This window comes from Lepidothrix coronata, unplaced genomic scaffold, assembly GCF_001604755.1.
Source record: "Lepidothrix coronata isolate B3197 unplaced genomic scaffold, Lepidothrix_coronata-1.0 Scaffold71, whole genome shotgun sequence".
Classification (NCBI taxonomy): domain Eukaryota; kingdom Metazoa; phylum Chordata; class Aves; order Passeriformes; family Pipridae; genus Lepidothrix; species Lepidothrix coronata.
In genome coordinates, this window is record NW_016690251.1 from 5,040,225 (window position 1) to 5,064,459 (window position 24,235).

General features: G+C 39.3%; 1 protein-coding gene across 3 annotated transcripts in view; it reads right to left on the minus strand.

Moving 5' to 3' along the window:
- The window catches only part of MACROD2 (MACRO domain containing 2), an 840,118-nt gene that overhangs the window by 343,235 nt on the left and 472,648 nt on the right, over window positions 1-24,235 (minus strand). For all 3 annotated transcript variants that reach the window (XM_017818854.1, XM_017818853.1, XM_017818855.1), the window contains exon 6: window positions 15,244-15,365. In XM_017818854.1, the coding sequence (XP_017674343.1) occupies window positions 15,244-15,365 (122 nt within the window). The remainder of the gene's footprint in view (window positions 1-15,243; window positions 15,366-24,235) is intronic.

A 24,235-nucleotide genomic window follows, 5' to 3' on the forward strand; every position in this document is an offset into this window, starting at 1 on the left:
ACTTTCATGTTCCTTCGCTAGGAAAGAAGATTAAAACAAAGGCAAGGAAAACAAAGCAAATATAAGATCAGCCTTGGTTCTCTGTGCACAGTCTTACCTGCTACAGTTTATGAATCCAAAATCTACCCATGTCAAACACTTCCCTGCAGCCAGGGCATGTCTTAGGAGGCAGGTTTACTCCTGCACTCAGCTCCCAGGACATGTCCCACTATTTGCAACCACTCCACTGCTGGGGCTTTGTCCCTTGCTCTCCTTAAGGCAAATGTCACCTGTTAGCTTTTAAAGTATACCAGCATTTTGGTCTTTTAAATTATTACTTTCCATAAGCTCTTAATCATTTTTGTTCCATTGAAGGGATTGGAAGGCAAGGACCATGATCTGAGATAAGCACATTTAAATGGTTTCCAGCAATAGCTGAAGCACGGCTGAAGTGAAAGCCCAAGTATACCATGACTGAGGTCATAGTAGAACTGAAAATTTACAGGAAATTGTGTGAGTCTTTTTGCAGAAATTTAATTTTTTGACACTGTTCTGCTGTAGAATATTGCCCCACTTTGATCATTTCCACTGGTGCTGTTTTCTGACATCTACGTGGTGACATGAGAAGTACCAGAGTGTTTACAGAGCCTTCCGTTCTCGAGTCTGAGTCCTGATTATTACTGATGGCAGTCATTATGCCAGCTGAAGTCATTTTAGGTGCTGAGAGTTTATGAAATTTACTCCTGATACACAACATGGGAGCTTGACACCAGTACCTTCAGCTGAGTCCGAATTTTTCATCCCCAGTGGCTGGGAAAAAGCACAGTTCCAATCAGTCAATTTAAAGTCAAACAATTTCATATTTGGGGGTGGGTTTTTTTGGTTGTCATTCTTTTTTTTCCTTTTTTTATTTTTTGTAAAAACAAGCATTTCCCAATGTGTACACACAATTAATGCCATTGTGTTCAAGAGCCCTTGACAGGTTTTATTTCTACTGATATTTATTTCTCCTCAGAAGAGGACAATGCTGTAGCTGCAAGCCTACTCTTCACCACTAAGAAAGCTTGTTGCATTAAAGGTGTTTGATTTATTTATTGTTCAGTCTAAAACGCCACAATAATGTATTCTGGAAGAGCTCAATAAACAACCTTGGGAAAAATAGGAAAGTGGTCCATTGGACACAAACCCTTTTATTTACAGATTTGGTGCCTCCCAAAATTTTAGATAAAACACCATTCTTATTTTAAGTGAGCTACCATTTAACCTGAACTTGGCTCATTGACTCTAAGTCTTTTAGGACAGGGCTTTCCTTGATGTTCACAGAACCCACGGGATTTACAAAAAGGATCACCTGAGCCATTTGAATGAAGAAAAAGGAAAAAAAATACAATTTACACTATAAAGACACAGAAGGTTTCCTGATATTCTTATAAGGCAAAAGTCTGGACATGCATTCATAACAGTTTAAGATTTTTTATCAATATAAACCAGTTCTTCCTACTGATTGAGAAATCTTTGTACTATTGACAGTGCCACTATTGCTTACTAATTTTTAGAGGAGCACTTAACTTTGATCAGTTGCCATTTCTCTAATGAAATTCAAGCTCTTCTGCATACCAAAAGATATCAAAATGAGACACACAAATATCTCAGGGAAAACTTTCCTGCTGACGTTGGCACTGTCACACTCCCAGCAGACACCAAGGTGAAAAACAGAAGCACAACCAGGAAGCACCAAGTGTCTCTCTCTAGGAACAACTTAATTAAACATCATCACTTGTACATTCATAACTTCACAAGAAATGGAAAGGTTATACGGCTGATTTTTTTATATATATGTACATACATGCTTTTAGGAAGTCTTTTGACTTCAGCCTTCCCAACGCCTGCCCCCAGTCCTGCTGGAACTCCAAAGGACTAAGCATCTGCTTCTCATTAGCCTCTCCACAAGCGTTCATCCAATTTTCAAGTTTGCCTTGGGTAGGATTTTTCAAGCTCCTCCTGACCTATACTTATGCAACATTCACGCCTGAGTATTCCTGCCTATTTGCTATTCTCCCTGAAATAGGTACTATTCACAAGCCAGAATTACAAGGGAATTGTTATCTTTAACTAACAAAAACCTTTCACAATTCAGCCCAAACTACCTAATGCTTTATTTGGCTGAAAATGCCTTTATTAAGTCCAGGCTGTTATTTAGGTACTAGTGAGAATTTAACTTCGCATTTTCTACTCCAAAGCCTTTTTCTGGAGCCCGTCATTTAACCAAAATCTCCCTGGCTCTTTTGCAGCATTCCATTATTTCCCCCAAACTGCCTCATAAAGACTTGCAAGGTGCACGCACTTGTTTTATAAACCATCTCAGCTCTCCCTCCTCTGGCGGGACTAAGTACAAAGGGATTCAGGAGAATGTCATTTTGTGAAATGATACTTTGCATATTTATTCAGAGAAGCCCTTCACTTGGGGAAAATGCAAGGGCTGGTTCTCTTAACAAGGAGATAATAAAGAAAAATGGTTTCATTTACTCAAAGTACATCTGCACTGCAAAAGAAAGGTATGATGATAAATCGTGCTAACACATCCAAGCTACCCAGTTCAGAGACTGTAGATGGTGCAGCAGTGAGAGAGCTCTTTTGGTTGAAATTCATGAGTATTTAGCCAGAATAGGATAAGTTATTTCAGTCGTCTCTGGTACCTGCAGAAACCCTTCAGTTGATGTTGAGAACACTGGATTGGGCCTTCCAAAACAAATAAACAAACAAACAAATCCAACTTAGGCCAAATACATGACACCAGCAAAATATTTCCCTCCACCCCCAACCATAAATGAAGGAAACAGATGTACCACTGAAATGATGCACAATAAATGGTGATGAACAACACCAGCGGTTCCTGCTTTTAAAAACATCAGTCACGAGCAATTTTAATTAAAGTCAACACTGAAATAGGTGATTTGGCTCAGCGTCCTTGAATTTATCAAGTGGGATGTTTCTAAGGCCTGATTACAAGCTGTAGTCGCCGCCACCATCAGGCCTGAGTAGAATTAGCCATCATTAATGTCATTAGTTCCTGAGGGTGAGGGCCTGGGATGAAATACGGTGGATATACATCATCTCTGATGGCAGCTTATTCCACTGAACCAATGTCAGGAACCTGGCAGTTTTCTAGCAATATGGTTCTTGGAGCACCAAACTGTTGGTGATCTAATGAAACTATATTTTTCTTTTAGGAATCCCACCTTTTAGCAAAATTTCTCTCTTTATTTCAAATATACCTGGATATGGTGCTATAGGTTTGCTTGCTTTCTTAAGAAAACAGGGAACTGGTGAATTATGAGCATTCAGATATTAATACTGCAGCAAGAATTCAGTTTATACGTCATGCTCTTCACCTCTGCACTGGGGCAATGGAGAAGAGACATGTTAAGGAGATAATCAAATGGCAATCTTCACACATCTGCTGTTTTTCTAGGCCTGAATACAACTTTGCTTCCATTTAATGGAACTCAGCAGCTCTGTTAGACCCTTAAAAATTAAAAAGTTGATTCAAAAGGGGTGAAATAATGAAGAGACATGAAACTAAAGAACAAAAGGGAGGTGGGGAGAGACTAGGAAAACCAGATAAATAAATATCCTATGGAATTCGACTGCTGCGAAACACACTTTGAGGGATCAAAGAAGGGAAGTTCATAAATGCTTAAAAGAAACAAAGCTACAGACAACAACATAATGACTCAAGATTGCAGTAAATAATAATATCATGTTTGGAACAACTTGTTTCTCTGTTAAAGAAAGAAAATATGGCACCATGGTACGTAAACAGGGAAATTAGAATGCAAGGGAGACATTAATCCAGCAGAAAGACAGGAAAAGTGGCAGTTTGATGACTTACATTTGTCTTGAGCTTGTTCTTGTCACCAAACTTAGTCCTGGTGTATTTGAAAATGGAAGAATAGATGAGGAAAGGTCAAATGGGAATGCTGGCATGTAACAGAGATGGGGAGCAATGCTTTGGACCACGGTGTATTTTGCTTTGAAAAACAAAATTCTGGTCTGCAAGGGTACAGCTGGAAAAAACACACTCCCAAAAGGACTTAGGAAGGAGATGAATGAGAACATTTCAGTGATCCAGAATCACTGATGGCAGCATTTCCTCCTTGTGCAGGAGGCAGGCAGGTACAAAGCTTTCTGTGTTATGCAAACGCTCATATGTTGAGCTTCAAGGATGTGACAATCTGGGGCACATTTCAGTTCCAACGTGCCAAAACACAAAGAAGCACATTTACAAAGGTGGCCAGAGACAAATCCAGGGCAGGCAAAAGTAAGAAGCGCTGAGAAGTTGTACTGAAACAGCATCAGCTGCTTCCAAACTAGGAGGATTAATCCCACCACTGCCATGCTGGCAAAATTCCCTGCACAAAGCATGACTGTCTCTGCTTGACACAAAGAGGGAGCATTCTGCAATAAGGAATGCAACCAGGTAATAAATATAACAACTTGTTGGGATTATGCTGTCTCACCTTTCATGTGGGCTCTGACATGCATTCAGTTTTCCTTTCTCACACAAGCCCTGTGTCTATGGAAGTGTGAACTCAGGATCAGCTGTTCAAGGACATATTAGTGGGTAATTCTGCCCCAACACTGAGATCAACACTCAAGGTTTCTGTCCAAACGACATCAATTAGTACGAATAAAAACCACTGTCTCATGTCTGCTTCTCTCTGGAAATGCACAGTTCTGTGGTCGAGATTTAATTCATAAAGATGTAATTCAGCCAGTATATGTCAAAGAAAATTCACAAAGGTATAACAACTCATAAAAACCAGCAATACACTGATTTATCTCCTTAGAAAAAGATTTACAGTGTAATATATTTTATATCTCAACGTGAATAGAATAAGTAATAATTTTTAGTAAGACCACTAGTAAACTCTCTGTGCTGAAACTAACTGCACTCTGCAGAAATGTGTTTGGCTTACAGCTTTCAGTCACGTAGTCATCTTTTAGGAAAGGCATAACAAGTGAAATTCAAAAATTCATTATCTATAATTTTCCCAATTTAAAAAAATTCTCCCCTCTAGCAGTGATGCCCTTCCATCACAAGCCACGGGAAGTCATACTAAAATAACCCATCTTTTATATCATATTTCCCTTTACCAAAGCACCTAACTCTATTTGTTATATTTGTTTTCATCTCTGCTATGAAAAAAAATCTCTAAATCCAAACTGACAGACATCATTAGGAGTTGATAAGTTAGTCAGTGTTGAAAAAAGAAGGCTGCTAAACTCTACTTGAATATTGACCACATGTAGTTTATATTTGATGAGAACCGTATTCTAGGTGAGAGAAACGAATATTTCATCAGGATAAATACTGAAATACCAGTCATATTACTTGAATTATATTATTCCAATTACAGTGCTTTTACACTGTAGAGGCCTTAAAAGATAAGATGACATCATCATACTGAAATAATATTAAAAAACCTCTCAGATGAGGGTATAAATTTTGCAGCTGACTACCGAACATTGCTGTTTCTTTATATGCAACTATGACTTAATATATAATTTCTGTATAATGTAAGTGGCTCCAAGCCACTACTAGCAGTTCAGGAAAAACATATTTAATGAGCTGACAAATAAGGCTCACAAAAGCATGCTCCTTCTGATTATTCCTCAAAACTGCTTTCCAATATATTTACTCTGATCCTAAATAGATATTATGCTGTAATGAATTACTTCTTTTTTTAACCTAGTTAAGAAGTATGATGCCCATCTGATACATAGAATAACTTATGCTTTTACTTGCTCATTTTTTTGCTTCACATTAACGATGTAAATATAAAAACAATGTTCAAAATTATCAATTTTTTAATTTTCTATTTGAAAAATGGGCTGATTTCAAGTAAAAAAGCAGATACGAATTTCATATTATAGTTTGTTCTTTGCATAGATAAATTAAGGTGATGTTTAAAAAACCCAAATGGGATGTACAGAAGTGTCTCAAAATTATCAGATTAAAAAAGCCAAGGGACAGGACCCCATGAGTACCATGCAGTGCTGAAATACGGCATCACATGTTCTCTTCCTTGACAACAAATTGTGAGGGGAAAAGAAATCTGGTAGTGACAAGTCACTATCTGCCAGACAGCCCTTCATACATGTTTAGGCATCACAGAGGTACCTCCAGCAGGAAAACCTGTGAATAAGCAATTTCTAATTTCAGCAGAATTTGACTCCACTTCTGGTGACAGAAAGAGTCACCGCAGTCAGCGACAAAAAAACCCCAAACAAACCAACTCTGTTGCAACTATTATTCTCCATTACTGCTGTTGCTGTGAATCCCATGAGTCTTAACAGGGGTTGCTCTGACTGCCCTTAAAGAGCGAATACAAGCCCTCATGAAGAGCCTACAACCTGCCAACAAGGTGACAGGGAACAGGTCAAAGAAAGGAAGAAATGCACGAGGACAACGATGACTTTGCACAGAGTCTGATGGCCACAGCCCACCAGTTCTCTGGGATTTGATAGGAATTCATACATGCCATCACTCTTACTATGAATTTCCATTAGAAGAACCTGCTATTCAAATAATGGCAAGCATCTTATATGCTTGACTCTGCATAGCTGAGATCTGCAAGCAACTAAGAATTCCTCCGGTCTATTTTTACTATTTTTTTCCTTTTCAATCCAAATGAAGTACAATTTCCTCTGCTCAGAGACATCAAACATTCTCTTCCTCTGCATTTTATGATGTAGACTTTTCAGCAATCCCTGGCTTTTATGAGCTGTCTCATATAACCACCATTGTGGTCCACTGTCTGACAGATCTGTACTTTGTCCTTCCCTAATGAGACAGTTCCCCAATTATCGAGCCAACAGGCAGTGTTTCTAGAAAGTTTCATCCCTTTAAGCACAGAATTCCCACAGGGTGATTGGCAAATTATCACACATTAAACCCATCCCACACATAAACTTCAAGAATTTATTCCTGAATAAGCCATTTCCTTTTTTATTAGACCATTTCCTTTTCTACTCCACCAGTTCAGGGTTTTTTTTCAAAGTGTAGAGTCAGTGTCTCATTAAACCCAACCAAAATAACTCACCTTTCTCTCTCCTCTCATCACAAAATCACCATGCTACAGAACAGCTACAACAGTAACATCACAGAACAAGAAAACGGAGAACTAAGACTGCCTAGCAATGCAGTTTATTAAAGCACCACTGTTACTTCTTTATACCATCTAGACAGTTGTTTGTGGCCAGAAGATGAACCGGGGGGGTGGAAGGGCTGTAGTGGCTTCTGCCCTGTGTTAAGGCCCCTTGGTGCAGTATCTCAGCCCTGGCATCCCAAGATCCATCTGTTGGGAGAGGTTCAAGCACTTGCTCCTGTTCAAGGGGCTGCTCCTGTTCCTGTCTGAACTCAAAACACTTCTCAACACCTAAGATGGGGGGATGTGGATATCCCTGTTCAGGAGACATCAAATCATCAGGTCACAGCGTCATCACTCTTCCCACAACTAATTTCTATGTGGTACCTTGCTAAAAAGCAGACTCATGACTGACCACTGTATCCCTCTGAGCTGTTTCTGCACTCTTGACTATAGAAAGCAAACATTGTAATACATTTCAAGCACCAAATAAAACAAATCCACTGCCTCCTAGGAAATATATACTGCATATATAACATACAGTGGCAGAAACAAAATTTAAATGATAGTGATGGCCCACCTATACATACTGGTGGAGCCACAACTTCCCTGAACAATTTTTCATTCTTTGAGCTAGGAAAGTCCTCATAATCTCTAACCTAAAACTCCATTCCGGTAAATTCAGACTTTTCCTTCTTGTCCTGTCCCCAGCTAGACAAAAATTTGTTAACTTTTACTCCTCAATAGCCCTTCATGCTTTAAGATTTTCTTCTATCTCCCTCTCTTCACCTTTAGTCTTCTATTCTCTGGACTTAAAATCCTTCTTCTTTCACTCTACTCTTGGTGCATTTCTAACTCCATAATCATCCCTGGCCCAAACACTGTCTCCCAGTTCCCCATGTGGGACAGAGCAGCACAACAGGTAAATTCACAGATCTTTCCTGTTTAATTGTCACTCTATAGCTGCTCCTTTCTTGGTTTTCCCTCAACAGGGTAAGGTTATTCAACTCACCTCCAGTGCACGATTCACTACAAACTCCAGCTTATTCTCTGAGGAATCTCTGCCTAGTGCTTCAATCATTCCTCAGCCTTTCTCAGCTGAATGAGCATCTCTGTTTAGGGGTAACAATTTACACTTGATCTCACTGAATAAATCTCATTTAATGAAACCCTTATTGAAAAAAACAGGATTGCAATTCCATCTACCAAGATCATTATGGAAGGAATGGTTGGGAGCACATCCAACACAAAGCAGAAGGCCTTGGGTTAAGAAAAGTATGGCCAGCTATGACAGTTTGTGGAACCACAGGGGAAGATCACAACCTCCTCATCTGATGCAGATGCAAAAAGCCAACATGATGATTAAGGAAACTTACAAACTTAACGTAATAGATTAATTTTTAAGGATATTATCTGGAAAAAAATCTAAGAAGAAGAAAGCGAAAAAAAAAATAAATTAAAAAGGAAAGCTAAGCTGGACACAAAACTGAGTTTGAAAATGTAACATCAGTCATATCATAGCTTACAAGTTAAACAAGTGTTTCAAAGAAATAAATTAAGTGGATTTATGATACTGCGGAAATTTCCTTCCAAAGCAACTCTTCTGATTGATGGGTCTCTATCAGAAATCCAGATGATAGAATAAAGTCAACCTTTAGGAATTTCAGTCTTATAACTCATTGCTATAGCAACATTCTCAGCAAGAAATAAGTTTCCTTGAAAATAAAAAATCCCTTTACTTTTCCCGAAACTATAACTCTGGGGCATGAGAGAACGAAACAGGTAAAGGTACAACTGCAAATCAAACTGTTAGACCAATACAGTAGCGTGTACCTTTTTAAGCACCTTTCTACAATTTAAATAAAATTCCTCTTTCATGAATTTTATAATTTAGAACAGGAGGAGCTGAAAACACTCTGGGTTTGAAATTGATGTTAAAAATTTCAGTCTCTGAGTTACAATGGAAGATTCGGGCATCACAGAGGCTAAATGTGTCTCCACTCAAACAAAGCTCACTGAAACCCGCAGCCGATCACAAGTACAGCTTTCTTTTAAAGGTGGATGCAAATACCAAGTATATCAGTGAATTCCTCCACAGTCTATTTTTAACATCCCCAATTACAGGCAGAGACAAATATTTTGGACAATTACAAAACACTGTTTCTTTCTTAAGTGCTCCTAACAGGTAAGTGGCAGGTACCATTCCTGATGTATTTTTATATGCTGTTCTGAATAATTATTAGGTTGTGTTTCTATACGAACAAGTTATATTTGTATAAACAAAGTATTTCTATTAACTTTGCCAATACACAGACAACAAATATAATTAAATGACCCTTGTTCATGAAAAACACCTACAAAAATGATACGAGTTGAAATTCCCTGTATATTAACTTAATATTTATATCAAAGAAATATTTATCTAACAAAGTCCCAAATGATACTTTAATTTAAAAACACTGCAAATGCACAGCTAGTAGCATGCATTGTGCACACTGATTGAAGACCCCAGAAATGGAGGCAAAACGTGGATTTCAAAAAGCACATCCTGATCCTATTTAGCATACTTTTGTAACAACCCTCCCCAAAACGCAGCATAAGATGTGTGCACAGGAGGGGCACACTTTTATTCAGAGTCCAAAGAGACAACCTACTCTCCCAGAAATATCCCATCATTACAGGTCACTGGCCATCCCACCACCAAGTGATGGCTTTTCCACTCGACCTGACGATGAGCAAGTCAGCCCTTGGAATAGGCCCCTCACTGCTGAGATATTTCTAGATGGCCTTTTGCCTTTATCTACTTCAGACAGAAGGAGCAGGGTGGTTGTGCTGAAAAGTAAAGTCCAGCTAAGAGGCTTTCCCTGGAGCAGGACTACTTTTTGCATTCATAGCACAAACACCCAGGCAGAAAGAGACTGATATTTTTAATGTGTGTGGTTTTATGTCACAGCAAGGCGCTAGAACAGAATGAACTCCTCCCTGTCTGACTCTAGGGAACTCATAGAAAAATTCTGTATTTTCTGTATAATGTTGTTAATATATTTGTTGCTGATAAGCAGAGCTCCTTCTGGAACTCACAAAGCCACATTCTTTGAGAATTTCCTCCAGTCCCCCCCCACCCCCAGCCATAATTCTCCCTCAAGGTGGAGGTCAGAGAGTGCAGACTGAAAGAAGTGCTTCTTGTTAAAGCTTTAAAATTCACCCCCTGCCAACATGAAGTGTTCCTGAAGGCTGCAATTCCGAACAGTCCTGAACAACAGCAGAGCTACAGTCTCAAAAAGAACTCCTCCATTTCTTGTATCCATTGCAGAGGAAGCCTGTCCTGCCTTCTGGGTGAGGGACCAGCACCAGCTTCCCTTCTCTGCAAACACATTGCAGCCTTTTTGGCTTGGATCCCACCCAGAGCAACACACAGCATGTTTTTTATATGTTCTGTGTCATAAAGTGCCTGTCTAACTGCAATCCTGCTTCTGACTGATGATAATTGATTGAGATTTTTTTTAACCACGAGCAAAGCCTGAATGAAGTAGGTGGCAGGGAAGTGCTTGATGTTCAGAAAAGTTCCAAGGTATTAGATGGCTTCAAAGCAGTTTATGCAAAGAAAAACAGGACAAGAGGTCCTACAAAAAAAATCAGAGCACACAGAGTAAATAATTTCAAAGACTGTGTAAACAGGGGACCAATTTAATCCCTGAAAACAGTGATTACAACTCCCCCAATCTGCCTGATAACCTAAGAATTAATTGGCCTGTAAGACTCTTATTTAGAAAACCAGTACAGACAAACAGGAAAAAAAAAAAAAGAAAAGGCAACTATTTTTTACCATTTCTTGTTTCAGTGAAGATTTGGTGCATATAATGTATTCCCAGTGTTTCAGCAGCAGAGATTTAATTGATGCAGGACAGCAATCCTTAGTACTGTGCTAAAGAGACCAACATCAAAATACAATTGTTTGACTACAAGAAAATTATTCTGAACATTTAAGAAACTGAATTTGCTCAAGTGACAACTTTTTACTCTCCTTGTATTGCCTTAAACATTTTTTTTTCTCCCAGTAATCTGGACAAACTTCAGTGGAGATAAACAGAAACAAGTCTCAAGTATCCTCTTAACCAGACAGAGCATTGTATATATAAGACTCATCCAACACAAAAGGTTCACCCAGCATCACTGACCACACAAACAGCCAGAGAGCAGCTCAAGTGTTCTACAGTAGGCACAGCTACATAAACAAGTGCTGAGGGAAAAGCAATGCACGGTTTTGGGAACGCAAGATAAAAAGGACAAACACAAACTTCGGTAACCTAAAAGGCAGATGGAGTAGATGACCTGAGAGAGACTAACTGTGTACAAAACACCTGATATGGCATTTGAAACCTCATATTGAAAATAAAAGCTTTGTGAAAATGGTCATGGGAGGCAAATGTCAGGGGCTGTGTGATTTCTCTGAACAATCCTGTGGACGATCAAATTTGTTCCTGAGGCTTTTCTTCCTGCCTTGATGGCTGTGCACGTCCTCACCCACCAGCTGGGCTGCTGGTGGATCATGAACCTGGGCAGTCACACTGACTGGCATTTCATTACATCCCCTCATCTCATTTTTGGTTGTGCCCATCACTTTTTGGTTTTGATACCGAGATGATAACACGTTCAGATGAGATACCAGTGCTCCCTCAGGAGTTAGTACAGAGCTGCTCACATCCATGCCTGGACACCTTGGATGTGAACACAACCCAAATTACTATCAGCTACACCACGTAATTGCCATTTTGTCATTCACACATTGTTCTCTGTCCCTCTCCATAAAGCTGCATCTCACAATTTACATAGTATTTCAAGCCCATTGCCTCCTTTCCTCAGTGTCTAAAAAAACTACATACACATATGTTTAAGCGAATTTTGGTCTACTTTGAAGCCTATTCCTGTTCTCCCCAGTCCACTTTGAACTGAAATACAATCACCTCTATGGCATCCATAATTTCTCTATAGGCAACTAACAATAAGCAGCAGTGAAACAAGTGACTGCTGTAAGTACATCTAATTTGAGGCTTATTATTCAAGACCATTTCCTCATTGTGCTGGTTTTCCAACACGCTTCTCCCTTTAACTATTTGTGAACTGGGTTATTTTTCCCCGCCATATGCTGCTTCATCATTTCCCGTGCTGAGTTCCACTGTAGTTGTCAGCTCCAGCTCTGACCTCTCTTCCACTGCAACAAAGGCAGAAACTCCCTTCTGGTGCTGGAGCTTCCACTGCAACAAAGGCAGAAACTCCCTTCTGGTGCCGGAGCGGATGCTGCATGAGGTTATATTTGCAGTCTCTAATCAATTGTCATCATATATCTCTGTCCTTTTTCTAGTGTTTGCAACACTGCCTAATGTAGTATCATTTGTAAATGTAATTAATGAGCTGTTTATGTACTCTTCAAAAATCATTAAGATGTTAAATTAAACCCCGTTTAGTGGTGGACCCTGAGTCGCCCTGCGTGCTTTGGTCTAACTCGATACACTGCCATTCATCATCACCCTCCATCCATAATGCCTCCAGCAATTCCAGCTCCTATGACACAATTCATGTTCAAAACAATTTGAAATCTGGTGGGTTTTTTTCCTCTTTTTGCATTAATCTGTAGACTTGCTGTCCTTTCTGTTTTGAAGGCAGCAGATTTGTGTTGTTGCAGTCCTCTAATGTCTTCCTGCTTCCTTCTTACTACAACTGCTAATGCTCCAGTGTGATCTGGTTTGGTTAATTCTTTTAGTGTACTACAACTTGCTATCACCAATACCTATTTATTTATATATCATAAGTATTCTGCTTTTCCTGCTTTTACTCATTACCTACTTTAAAACTTCTCATTTTTCTATTTCACATGCTTCTTTCATCTTCTTGTTAAAGAGGCAATCAAAATACCCTGTCCATCAGCACAGCTGATTTTCTTTTCCTTATTTTACGCAGGTAACCCTTTTCCACTTTCCACGGTTTTTGTCTATCTTTTCCCTGATGCAAATATATCTGTTGCCATAATCCAATCTACACTTAGATGTTCTCCATTTGAGTAAATTTGAGTCCTCCTGCTGTCTGCAAGCTTCCAAAATCTACAGATATTTTTATATAATTTTCATTGCTTTCCCTCTATCCCCACTCTACTGGATCTTGTGAAACCCACTGTATTCTTTTCCTTCAGACTCATAGTAATCTACTGCTCCCTAATTGAATGAATTATACATTTTACTTTGCTCCAGGCTTGATTTGTTCATTAGGACAGACACTCAAGCAGCTTTCACTTCCCAAGGCATCACTGAAATCACTGGACTTAGGGCTTTTCAGAGCGGTCCATGATCCGTCATGTGGACTTTAAAATACATATTGCTTGCTAAGCTTCTTAATAGTGGTATGAATGAATGGCTCTTGGCTCCTGTTCAGCTTGTGCAGCTGTGTTCTGCAAGTCTGGGTGGTGAGTATTTATTATCTCAAACAGGTGCAGAGTCAACAGCTCTTAACCAGCAAGGAAATAACCCATGGGTGATTTCTCCTGTGGTCATCTTATTAAAATATCAGGCCAGCTTTCAGGACACCCATGAGTATGTCCACTCTTTATTATTCCATGTTAAATGCCAAGCTACCACCTAGAATGTCCTAAAAATTACAGAATCCCTAAGGATATAAACATTATCAGCATTTGAGCAACGCTCACCACAGTTTTTCCTTTGTTATTGCAATGCTCTTTTTTACACCCTTTCATATTCAGTATTTTATTTTCTTTTCCCCCCATCATATTAGGCACTTTACTCTCACTAACCTGAATGCCCCAGAAGCAGCTCCTGCCCAGAGCAGGCAGGAACAAGGATGGATGTAGGAGCAAAAGCACAGTGATCTTACAGGCTCCAATGAGAACCACAGCAGGGCAGGAACATCTTTGTATGTTTAAACAATCCCAGAGAGGAGTTCAAAACATGCCCCACCAAACCAAGGCTGTTTTCAGTTCTAACATGTGGGTAGCATTAAACAAACAAACAAACCCACCAAAAAAAATAAACCCCACAGTGGTTTGAATGATGGCAAAAAGAGGGCTCACTGGACACCCTTTTGAGAAGTACAGAGAGGATTTCATTAGCAGAAGAAAGTGTGGAGGGCACAGTTTACACCAACAAGAAAGAAATTAGAAATATTCATCAGGTCTGACCCTGAAGGGCACATCTAACTTGCGTTCAAAGCTCTGCCCCTCTCCTCAAAAAGTTTTATTTTCCATTTGCGACTTTTCAATGTTAATAGCTTTCCCTTAAGGAATATTTCACCCTGATACAACACCACCAGACCAACTAAGACTGGTTTTCTAACACTGTGTGTCCCTGTATTTCACACATAAACATGTGTTATCACACAACCAGCCAAAATGATCCAGAAAGTGTGAAGTAGTCAGTCCTAGATGACAAATTCCTTCTCAAACCTATAGGAAACTAACCTATGGATATCTAAAGACTTCAGCTTCAATGGTTTGAGACACAGAATCAAAGCTTCAGAGCTGTAGAGGGAAAAGCTTCTTTTCTTTGTGGACTTTGAAAATCTGGCCTTTTGAGGTACAAAACTAGCATGTATTCCAAGCAATCAAAGAACCCTTAGAGTTCAATGAAATATCACATAACTGGCTATTTTATGATTGATTTTTGGTAAGGGTGCTATAAACAGCATCACTTGACCAATACCTTTATTTTTAGAAAGAAACATTAATGGACAGAATAAGCAACAGAAAAAACTTCCCAGATATTTAGGAGGCAATACTGTGTGCAGTTATTCTCCTGACCAGTGGCTTCCTAGGTTTTTTCAGTAAATAATACAGTATAAGACTGAGCCATAGGATCAGCTCCCTCCCTTCCTTTATGAGAGAGCTGCTTGTACCCTTACTACCAGGCACCCATTCCCTAACTCCTACAATAAGCTTATCCCCTTCCTTTAGCAACTATTTTGGCCAAATCGCGTTTAATTTCTTGCTTTTTCACATCACAAACAGCAAGAAACGCTTCTGGAAGCTGACAATTATAATTATTCCACATCAGGGAAACAAAGATCCAAATTAGAGAAAGAAATAACGCGTTCTCACACAAATACTTACAATTGATCTGATGTTGTTTTCTTTTGCCAGTTTCAGAGAGGATTTATAGCAACTTGCTAAGTTTTCTTTGTGAATGTCAGTGAGGTGGCCTCTTGCAATCGGCCCAACAGTGTGGATCACATCTGCAGGAAATAAAAGATGAAGAAACATTAGAGATCCTACTGTATCACACAACAAACCAATCTGGTCTTGTACCTAGACACAATTGTGTGAGAAAATGTTTATAACCGGAAATCACATAATAAGCTACATGTGTAATAACTAAAAATGTAATAATTAAACAGTAAAGGTTAAATCTTGAAGTATTTGGGCAAAAATGAGAAAGGTGCACTAAACCCTTGTTACATGTCCACTGCAATGCACACGCAGGAGAGATGAAATGTTTTCACAAATCCTCCAAATCTTTACACCTCTACAACTGTAAATGCTATAAACTTTGAAACAGTTGTTCTCACTCCTCAAAGTCCACTCAACTGGGAAACTTCACCACACAAAACCTCAGCTTATCAATGGCAAAACACAGGTTTTTCTCAGCAGCCATTTTTAAGAGAAGAAAAGTTGTGACCTACGAATTTGTTAAGCACTTTCCTCTCACGTCAGACCAGATGGAGACGCCATGCCATAAAACAAAATATTCTGTTTGAAGAAATTTATAATGAACAAAAATAGAAAGCACAGCCCAGGAATATGTGAGGTACGACGCCTTTGGACTCATCAAAATCAGATACTGCAATCAATCAAAGTCTCTGAAGTGCTATAAGAAAAATGAATTTAGAAGCCTGGAGTAAAAAAGCCTTGCAAAGAAATCTACAAACTAAAAGGTATCATGATTTTACTACCAGGAAACACATTTACTTTTTAAATATCATTCTTCTATAGTATATGTGAACACAATAAAATGAGTTATGGTGGAATGCATTTTTTTTTCTACGTTTCCTTATCATCCCTACAACAGTGGCACTATTTTTTTGCAACATTACACAAACAGGGACTATGCTTTCAGTTGCAGTTCCACTGTTCCCATTGGTTTGGTTGCGTTCCTATCCATATGGGACAGGTTTCCAAGCAACATCTGCTGTTGCTACACTCCAGAATATTTTAATTTACTCTCAAATCCTACAGAATTCACACCATTATTCTTTGTCCAAGCTCTCTTTGATTATTTCCATCCAAGGCGTAAGAGAAAATGGACAAACCAACATTAAAATACACACTTTTTTAAAATCCAGATGCCATCTGCCAAGTTCTGCTCTCTGCTACTCAGAAGGTGCCTTATATGCTGAGGCATGATGTTTCAAACAATTCCAAAATTCTTCTTTACATTAGCCACAAAGTCTTGATAAATCATCAAATAAAAGCACGTCTGAATCCCAGTGCCCAGAAACACCGAGGAATCGGCTGCAACAGAGACTGAAACCCGCGGGAGCTAAACTTCCCCAACTGCTACAGAAAACCCTCCTCCTGAGAAGTAAATAAAAGGTTGATTTTGATCACAGTAATTTTCTCAGATGGACAGATTGGATAATTTCTGTCGAATGTCAGACATGGGCTCCAGCGAACCCTCTCTGCAACTCAACCATCACGGAGGTGCTGAGCCTTTATCCACTGCCGAGCAGGATGATATCAGGGGACTAAGACATCCTGGGATTTCAGAAAAAGAGTTGTGTTTTCACAGGTGTCTCAGCTATTATCAAAAACTGAGAACTATTAAGAGCTAGAAAAAAAAAGCAAGCTAGTTTAAAATTTGCTTCTGTGTGCAGAGATAAGGTCGTGAGAGTACTTCCATTAGGGAAGACCTTAATTTCAGCTCATGACTACAGCAGTTCCCTTCAGGTTGAAACTTTCCAAGGAATGTTTTTATTTGGAAGTGTTGGCAACTCCAGAGGAAGAAAAAAAAAACACAACTTCTCTTGACTTTCTTTTTTCATTATTTTTGGGAGAGGTAAACTACAATTACTGAGCAAGGGACATGATTTAATAGTGGACTTGGCAGTGCTGGTTAATGGTTGGACTCAATGACTTTAGAGGTGCTTTCCAAGCTAAATGGTTCTATGATCCTACAGGGGAAGGAATATACTCATGAATCTGATCTCAATCAAGTTCATTCTACATTTATAGACACCAAGATCAGAGGTACCATGATGCATTTCCAATTCACAACACCCATCAGCCAACAAGCAAATAAAGGAACGACTATAAAACCAACTTAAAAAGAACATGTAAAGGATGAATAATAAAAGAAAGAGTCATAAACATTTCCCTCTTTCTGCTAAGGCTGAGTTTCTTGCACTTCAAGGTGCAGCTGGTTGAAAGTATAACAGCTTAAATTATTAATTTATTACTTAAAGACAAGAAGGAGTTTTGGGGAACAGCCCAAGTACTAAATTCTTGCTCATGTCTTTCTGTATAAAACTCCCACAGTATGATTTCTAGATACATTTCACTCATTAAATGTTTAACTCCATTCCTTTAGTCTTCCATTATTAAACACAAGTTTCAAGAATTCTCAGCTCAATAAATGCAAAATGTTTTACTTGTCATCTTTTTTTTCAGAACTTCCCAATTCAGCATTTTCATGTGGCCTCGTTAGCAACCCTCTGCCACTGCACCAGACACTTCATGTAAATAGGTAACATTTAATGCCGTTATTGTCTTTTAATTTTTCCAAGTCCATCACAGGTGGCTCTTTAGACAGGACCCTTACCAACCTGATCTAGTGGGAAGCATCTCATGAGAGGGGCATTGGAACTAAAAGACTTTAAGGTCGCTTCCAACACAAAGCATTCCATGATTCTATGAACTGGTTTACAAAATATCACAACTATTGGAATAGTTTACAGCACATTATTAGCAAAAAAAAAAAATGCTTTTCTTAGGCATATTATTATTCTGAAACACATGATAAAGATTTTACTAGCAGAGCAGCATTAATAATATGCCAGTGTCCTTCATGGTCAGCAAACAGGAAAGTAATAATTTCATTGTTGTCCTCTGTCAATAAAATCATACATTTCCAAAACTACACATTATTCTGCTATTCCACAATACCTTAAGGTTTGCAGGCAGGCAAACCCCTTTGAGATTATACAGACATAAAGCAAACAAACCAGAAAATAAAACAGCTCTCCCCCCTCCTTCAGCCCATGCAGTTACCACATCAGGATCAGACTTCACAGGCTGAAGCAGAGCCATTTATCTTTAATATATCGACCAAGACTATGTCAATCTTCAAGCTTGTCTGTCACAATAAAGTTTCCTTTCTGCTCGTACATTTTACCTGTACAGACCCAGAGAAATTTGTTCGCTGTGGAGCTGGAGGAGGGAGGGTGTGCTGTAGGGGGAGTCTACAGGCATTTCTCTACAAGGAAATTCGAGGCAGAACTGCTGCCCTGCTGCTCTGACCACCCATCACAGCAGCCAGGCTCAAATGCAAACTTCCAGACTGCTGGGAATGACAACCATGGATGTGCAGGCTCTAACTGGCACCTTCCACACCACTCTACCACTGTGCAGAACAAGCTTCCACCCTGGAGAGGAGCACGGCCTTTCTGAAGCAAACACCGTGGTAAAGGACCGTCACAGGACACAGGCACAGGGTTGAGTTTCACCACGGGAGATAAAAAATTGACTGCAGAGGGCAAAAAAGATGGGAGCACAAGCTGTGGGGATAACAACAGGCTGAAGGTACACTGTGCATGCAGAGGCACAACAGCATGGAACAGAAGCAGTCTCATCACCTAAAGACTTTTAAACCAGGGGAAACATAGAAAAACTCCAAAAAGATGTAGTTGGCCGGAAAAGCCTGGTAGAGATCCATGCTACCAAACAGCTCCTGTTCCTTCTTGTAGCTCCTGCACACTTTTGCTATCTGAGCACTTCTTAATGAGCAGAAACAGGAGCAAGAGATACAAGCATTTCCCAAAAACCAAAACACAGTTTTTTGGTCTCCAAACCCAGGTAAACAGAGCACAACTGGGAACAGTCAGCTCTCAGAGAATGCCACACTCGCCAATTGTAGTATTTTAAACTTTTATGTCAAATGAAGCTGCCAGCACTGCTGTGAAGCTGCTGATTTACTGTGGTCAGTCTTCCAGCCAAGCACAGTGATAGGAAACTTCATTAAAAAGAAAGCTGCAATCCATGGGTTCGTAAATCACTTTGTGTACACAGAGCAGAGATGTTTGCTTACATTTTTAATAGTACACCGAGGTGGAGAGCCCCCAAGGAAGGTATATTCTCATCTGGGATTCCGGCCACAGCAATGGATCAAACTGCTTTTAATGCTAATGAAGCCATTTAGTTTTAAAGCAGTGTTTATAAGGAAAGGAGATATTTCAAAAATGAAACTACATCTGCTGTAGAGTACAAACTATGTGTAAAAAGCCCAATGAGGCTTGTTTTCTCTGGTCTTTTTTATTAAAGAAGTCAGTCTATACATCTTAATGTGTTGTTTGTCACACCAGTTTTTATCTGCACTGCTATGGAGAAGGGGCAGAACAGCACAGCCAAAGATGAAACACAACTTCCAGTTGGAAAAGGAGGAAGAGAAGTGACTGTGCCTCAAAAAAACAACCTGGAAGATTGATGTAAACTACTTTTGATGTAATTTACTCTTCCCTTGTCCTTTGTAAAAGCCACTAGACAGCAAAAGTATTAGTGTAATGAGTTTTTCCAAACAACTGGAAAAGTACAAGTAAGTTCCTCTCTTTCCTTCCCTTACAGATGTGAGTGTGGCACATTCACATCGTTAATGAACCATGGCCAGAAACAATTACACATTTCTCTCCTTCACCCCATTCACACATTCATGGCCACAATCAGCCCATCTCACTATCTGCATAATAAAGCTGTGCCCTGTCAATCACAGTGGGAAGTGTATGAATTTTAAGGAGGAAGGTACCACTGTGTGTGCCACTGAATTAAACAAAAAATAACCCGACAAAAACTTGGAACAGTAAGGGCTCCATTTGTAAATCTTATCAGTTCATTTACACAATAAGCACCACATATTGGTGCTAAAAAGGGACAGCTGAAGTTGAGTTGGTGGGAAATGGAATTACCTCTGGATATTCATACCTACTGGCTCTCCCTTATTCTTCAGGAATGCACACAGCTCAACACTTTGGTATACAAATTGCTCAGCTTGTTCATTTTCTATTTCTAGTTACATGCACTTGCACATAAAATGTGCATTTTCAGTGTGTAACAACTGGTAATTTAAGTTTAACTTAAATGAATCCCATAGGACCACAGCCTAATTTAACTTATTTACTTATATGTGCCTCCAAAACTAGATTAGAGGAGCTGAATATTATAAACGTAAGATGTCTTATATAGATCACTGAATGCTCTGTGTGACTACGTAGGACACAGTTACTCAGTTCAGAAGCATTTCTTTGCTTTACATATATTGCATTTATCAGCAGTTAAAGAGAGTCTCAGGTTTTTAAGCTTGACGCAGTAAGCACAGCTCAATCTGAACTTTGTACCTTTTATAGCTGCCTGCAGTGATTAATTAGCTGTTTTGGGTGAACCAAAAAAAAAAAAAGTTTCATTAGCTGCAAAAGCTGTGATATCTAGAAGTCATTCGTGTGAAATATTTAAGCCATTTTTCACCTAAATGGCATTGTCTGCCAAGAAAAGGTAAAGAATATGTTTATTGTAAATTATTAACCAGCATTCCTCGTAGCGGGTTAGGTGTATATCCTAACTACAAGACAGCACAGTCAGAAAACAATATTCCCAAAGGGAGAGGCGAAGGATTTGCTGAGCCTGAAAGATCCTTGAGGGAGCCACAGGAGTCTGTGCTCAATAGGCTGCATTTACCAGAGCACGGTCGCTCGGCATCCGTGGGAAGCTGGAAAACACAGGGAGCTTGTTCCCGATGGTTACACCACTGCCTCGACAGCCGGCCAGAGAATTAAGTCACACAAGTCAGAGCCCAAGCCTTTCTGGCACTCGTGCCTGTCATGAAATACAAGGCCTAAGTATGTCTGTGTAATCCCAGAGCGGTTCCCCTCCCATCAATGAACTTACAGCATCGCTCTGCCATCAGGGCCTCACCATTAACCGCCGAAACAAAAGTAGGCTCTGTTCAGGCAGGACAAGCAAGTGGTGCAATTAAGAGACACTACACTAGATTCCAAAGTAATAGGTTTTACAAAGCAATTTAGTGCCACGATGACAGATGTCAAAGCAGCGGCGAGACAGACGGCCCCACCACTTCCATGGAAATAATTGCCAACGTGCAAAGCTAAAAGGCTCCACTTGGGATATTCATGGTGTGATACGAACGAACATGAAATGAGCATGACATGACTTAACATGAAATTGTGACTTGTTACTTCTGGTTTCTTTTTTAATCTGGACTGGAGGAATTTGCAGCAGAAACGCTCTGATGTTATCCTTGTTCCCTTCTGCACAACACTCACACAAATAAAGATCTTAATATACTTAGGAAAACAGAACAGATGAAATTAAGCAGATTTTGTCCACAGCACACTAGAACAGACCTCGCTTTGCTGTAGCAGCAAAGAGGAGCTTGGCCAAGCACTGTCCTCATTGAGTGGCTCGTGAAACACATACTAAGTGACCCCCTCGACTCAAGCAATGCTCTCCAGTTTTCACTGACTATTATTCTTTGCAAGTGGACAAAGCTACAGACAAAAATGTCTTAATCTGTCTTTTGGTTTATGTTTGCTACATGTAGGAAAGCATGAGTCATAAAGAGTCTCTATTTCCACTGTATTGAACAGCAGAAGAAGTTACATCTGATAAGTCAAAAGGCTGTTCAGCACTCAAAAATAAACTTGCTTGCCCCAAATTGCGTGTTTATTCTTAAGACATCAAGACACAGTTTTAGTGCTGTTTCACAAAAAACATACATCAAAATACACAGCACAGTGAAGGATATAACAGCAACTACATAAATTTAAGCTATATTTAACCCCACTTGATTCTGAATTCAAAACAGAAGCTTGCAAATACTATCCATGAAAGTGTGCAACACAAGTTCTAAAATTGCAAATGGGGTTTAAGTTACCTCCAGTTCTAGTTTTGGAATTGCATTAATTACAGGGGCACAGAAATCAGAAACAAGCTAATTAACGCTCTCAGCTTCTCAAAGCATGGACCCCCTAGTCACAGTTGGGCTGTTCATAGTGTTCAGCCCGGTTCAGTTAAAGCTGATCTAGTTACCTCTGCTGGTGCATTGCACAATTAAAGCACAAATATGATCTTTAGGAGGTGAGGAAAACAAACCACACACACACACACACACACACAAAAATAACCCCATCCACAAAAAACCTCACTCAGCCTCACTACAAAACACAGTACCAGACTATTTTTACCCAGAAAAGACTAACACTCAGAACTTGAACTTTTTCACTTCCCTGTGAGTGCTGAACAGTGCTACAGAGTGCTCTGATAATTTAACAAGCTATAGGACAAGCTCTTTATTTCCTATTTTAAGGATTTTCCCTGTGCAAATTCTGTTTTGATAACTTTATTAGCATTACTTATTAAACCGCTTTTTGTTATTCGGTCAAGATCACTGTAGGGACACTAAAACAAAGGAAGGCATCCCAGGAGGCTCAGAAAACAATCCAACACATCACGTTTGCTGTGGCCATGGGACATGTTGAACACAAGCAGGTCCCCAGATCACTGTGCCAATACTTTAAGGCTTTCTTGCCTGTCATGAAATTATTGAATCGCTCAAATTATTTGTCCTTCACACAGGATTTAAGAATATCGGCATAAAAGTTTATAAAAAGTTTATAAAACATTGATCTTCATTTGAGAGGACTGGTGATTATAGTATGAAGTTTTCAGAAGACCAAACTAAGCAACACCTAATTGCACGTTAGCAGCGGGTGAAAAGAAGGGAAAGTGCCAACACTGGTTTTATCTGCCCGGTGAAAGGATACAAATTTTTTAATCAGATCACTTCAGGTAAAAAGGTTTTTAAAAATCAGACTGGAAGAACTGTTTCTTTAATAGGTAGTTTTACTGGCTTCTTCAAGAGGCAATAAAGTAAGACTTAAAGTTTCAAGGAAAAATGTATTATATTCATAGCTTCACTGGTGCATCTATTCCTTGAGGGCAGCACATTACAAAAAGTTATCACATTCATTTTTTTCATTTGCTATTTCTATATGTTTTCTTGAGGATAAACAAACTTCTTTCACCTCAAAAATCGGAGCACATCTTTTTCATTTGACACTTCTCTAATCTACATATCTCTCACAGCAGAAAACAGATGCTTTGCTAAGGATTTTGCATGTCTTCTTTAGGAAAGAAAGAAAGAAGGTGATAAAATTACAGGTTCTCCATGTATCTTCTAAAGAAACCAGTAGCAGCTAAATCAGCCTGATTAACTTTCAAGTTTGAACACTTAAAACCAAGCTAAAGTTCAGTATTTCCCTTGACACAAACCACACTGCTCTTGCAACACAGATAGCAGAGCCTTGTGCAGCCTCTTGGCACCATTTATCACCTCTCAAAGCCAAGTGGATGCAGAAGGAGGAGAAAGTGAGAAATGACAAGACTGAAACAATTCTTATTTTTTTAAACATACATTCCCAATTTAAAAAGACAGGGGTGAAGAGATGTGAACTGTGCTACAGGGCTGCAATCTATACAGGGGATACTGTACTTTCCTCATAGCAATAAACACAGTGTTTACACTCCCAGCTGGAGAATTCCTTTCCAGCCTGGGAGTGGTCCCACTGACATCAGTGAGACCACTGCTTAAAGGTAACAAGGATCCAAACACCAGCAAAGGAAAGGAGAGCACACCTTCCCCAGAATGAAGGAATGCACGGTTAGCATTTTATCTTTTAAAGGTCACCTCTGAAAAATCTCACTCTTCCTACCTTTTTACTTTCACAAGAAAAACATACAGAGTTTCTCTGATTTACTTGATCTTAAGTATTTCTCTTCTGTAATTTTCACAAATCTTTGTGTACTGTCATTTCCTTCAGAGATG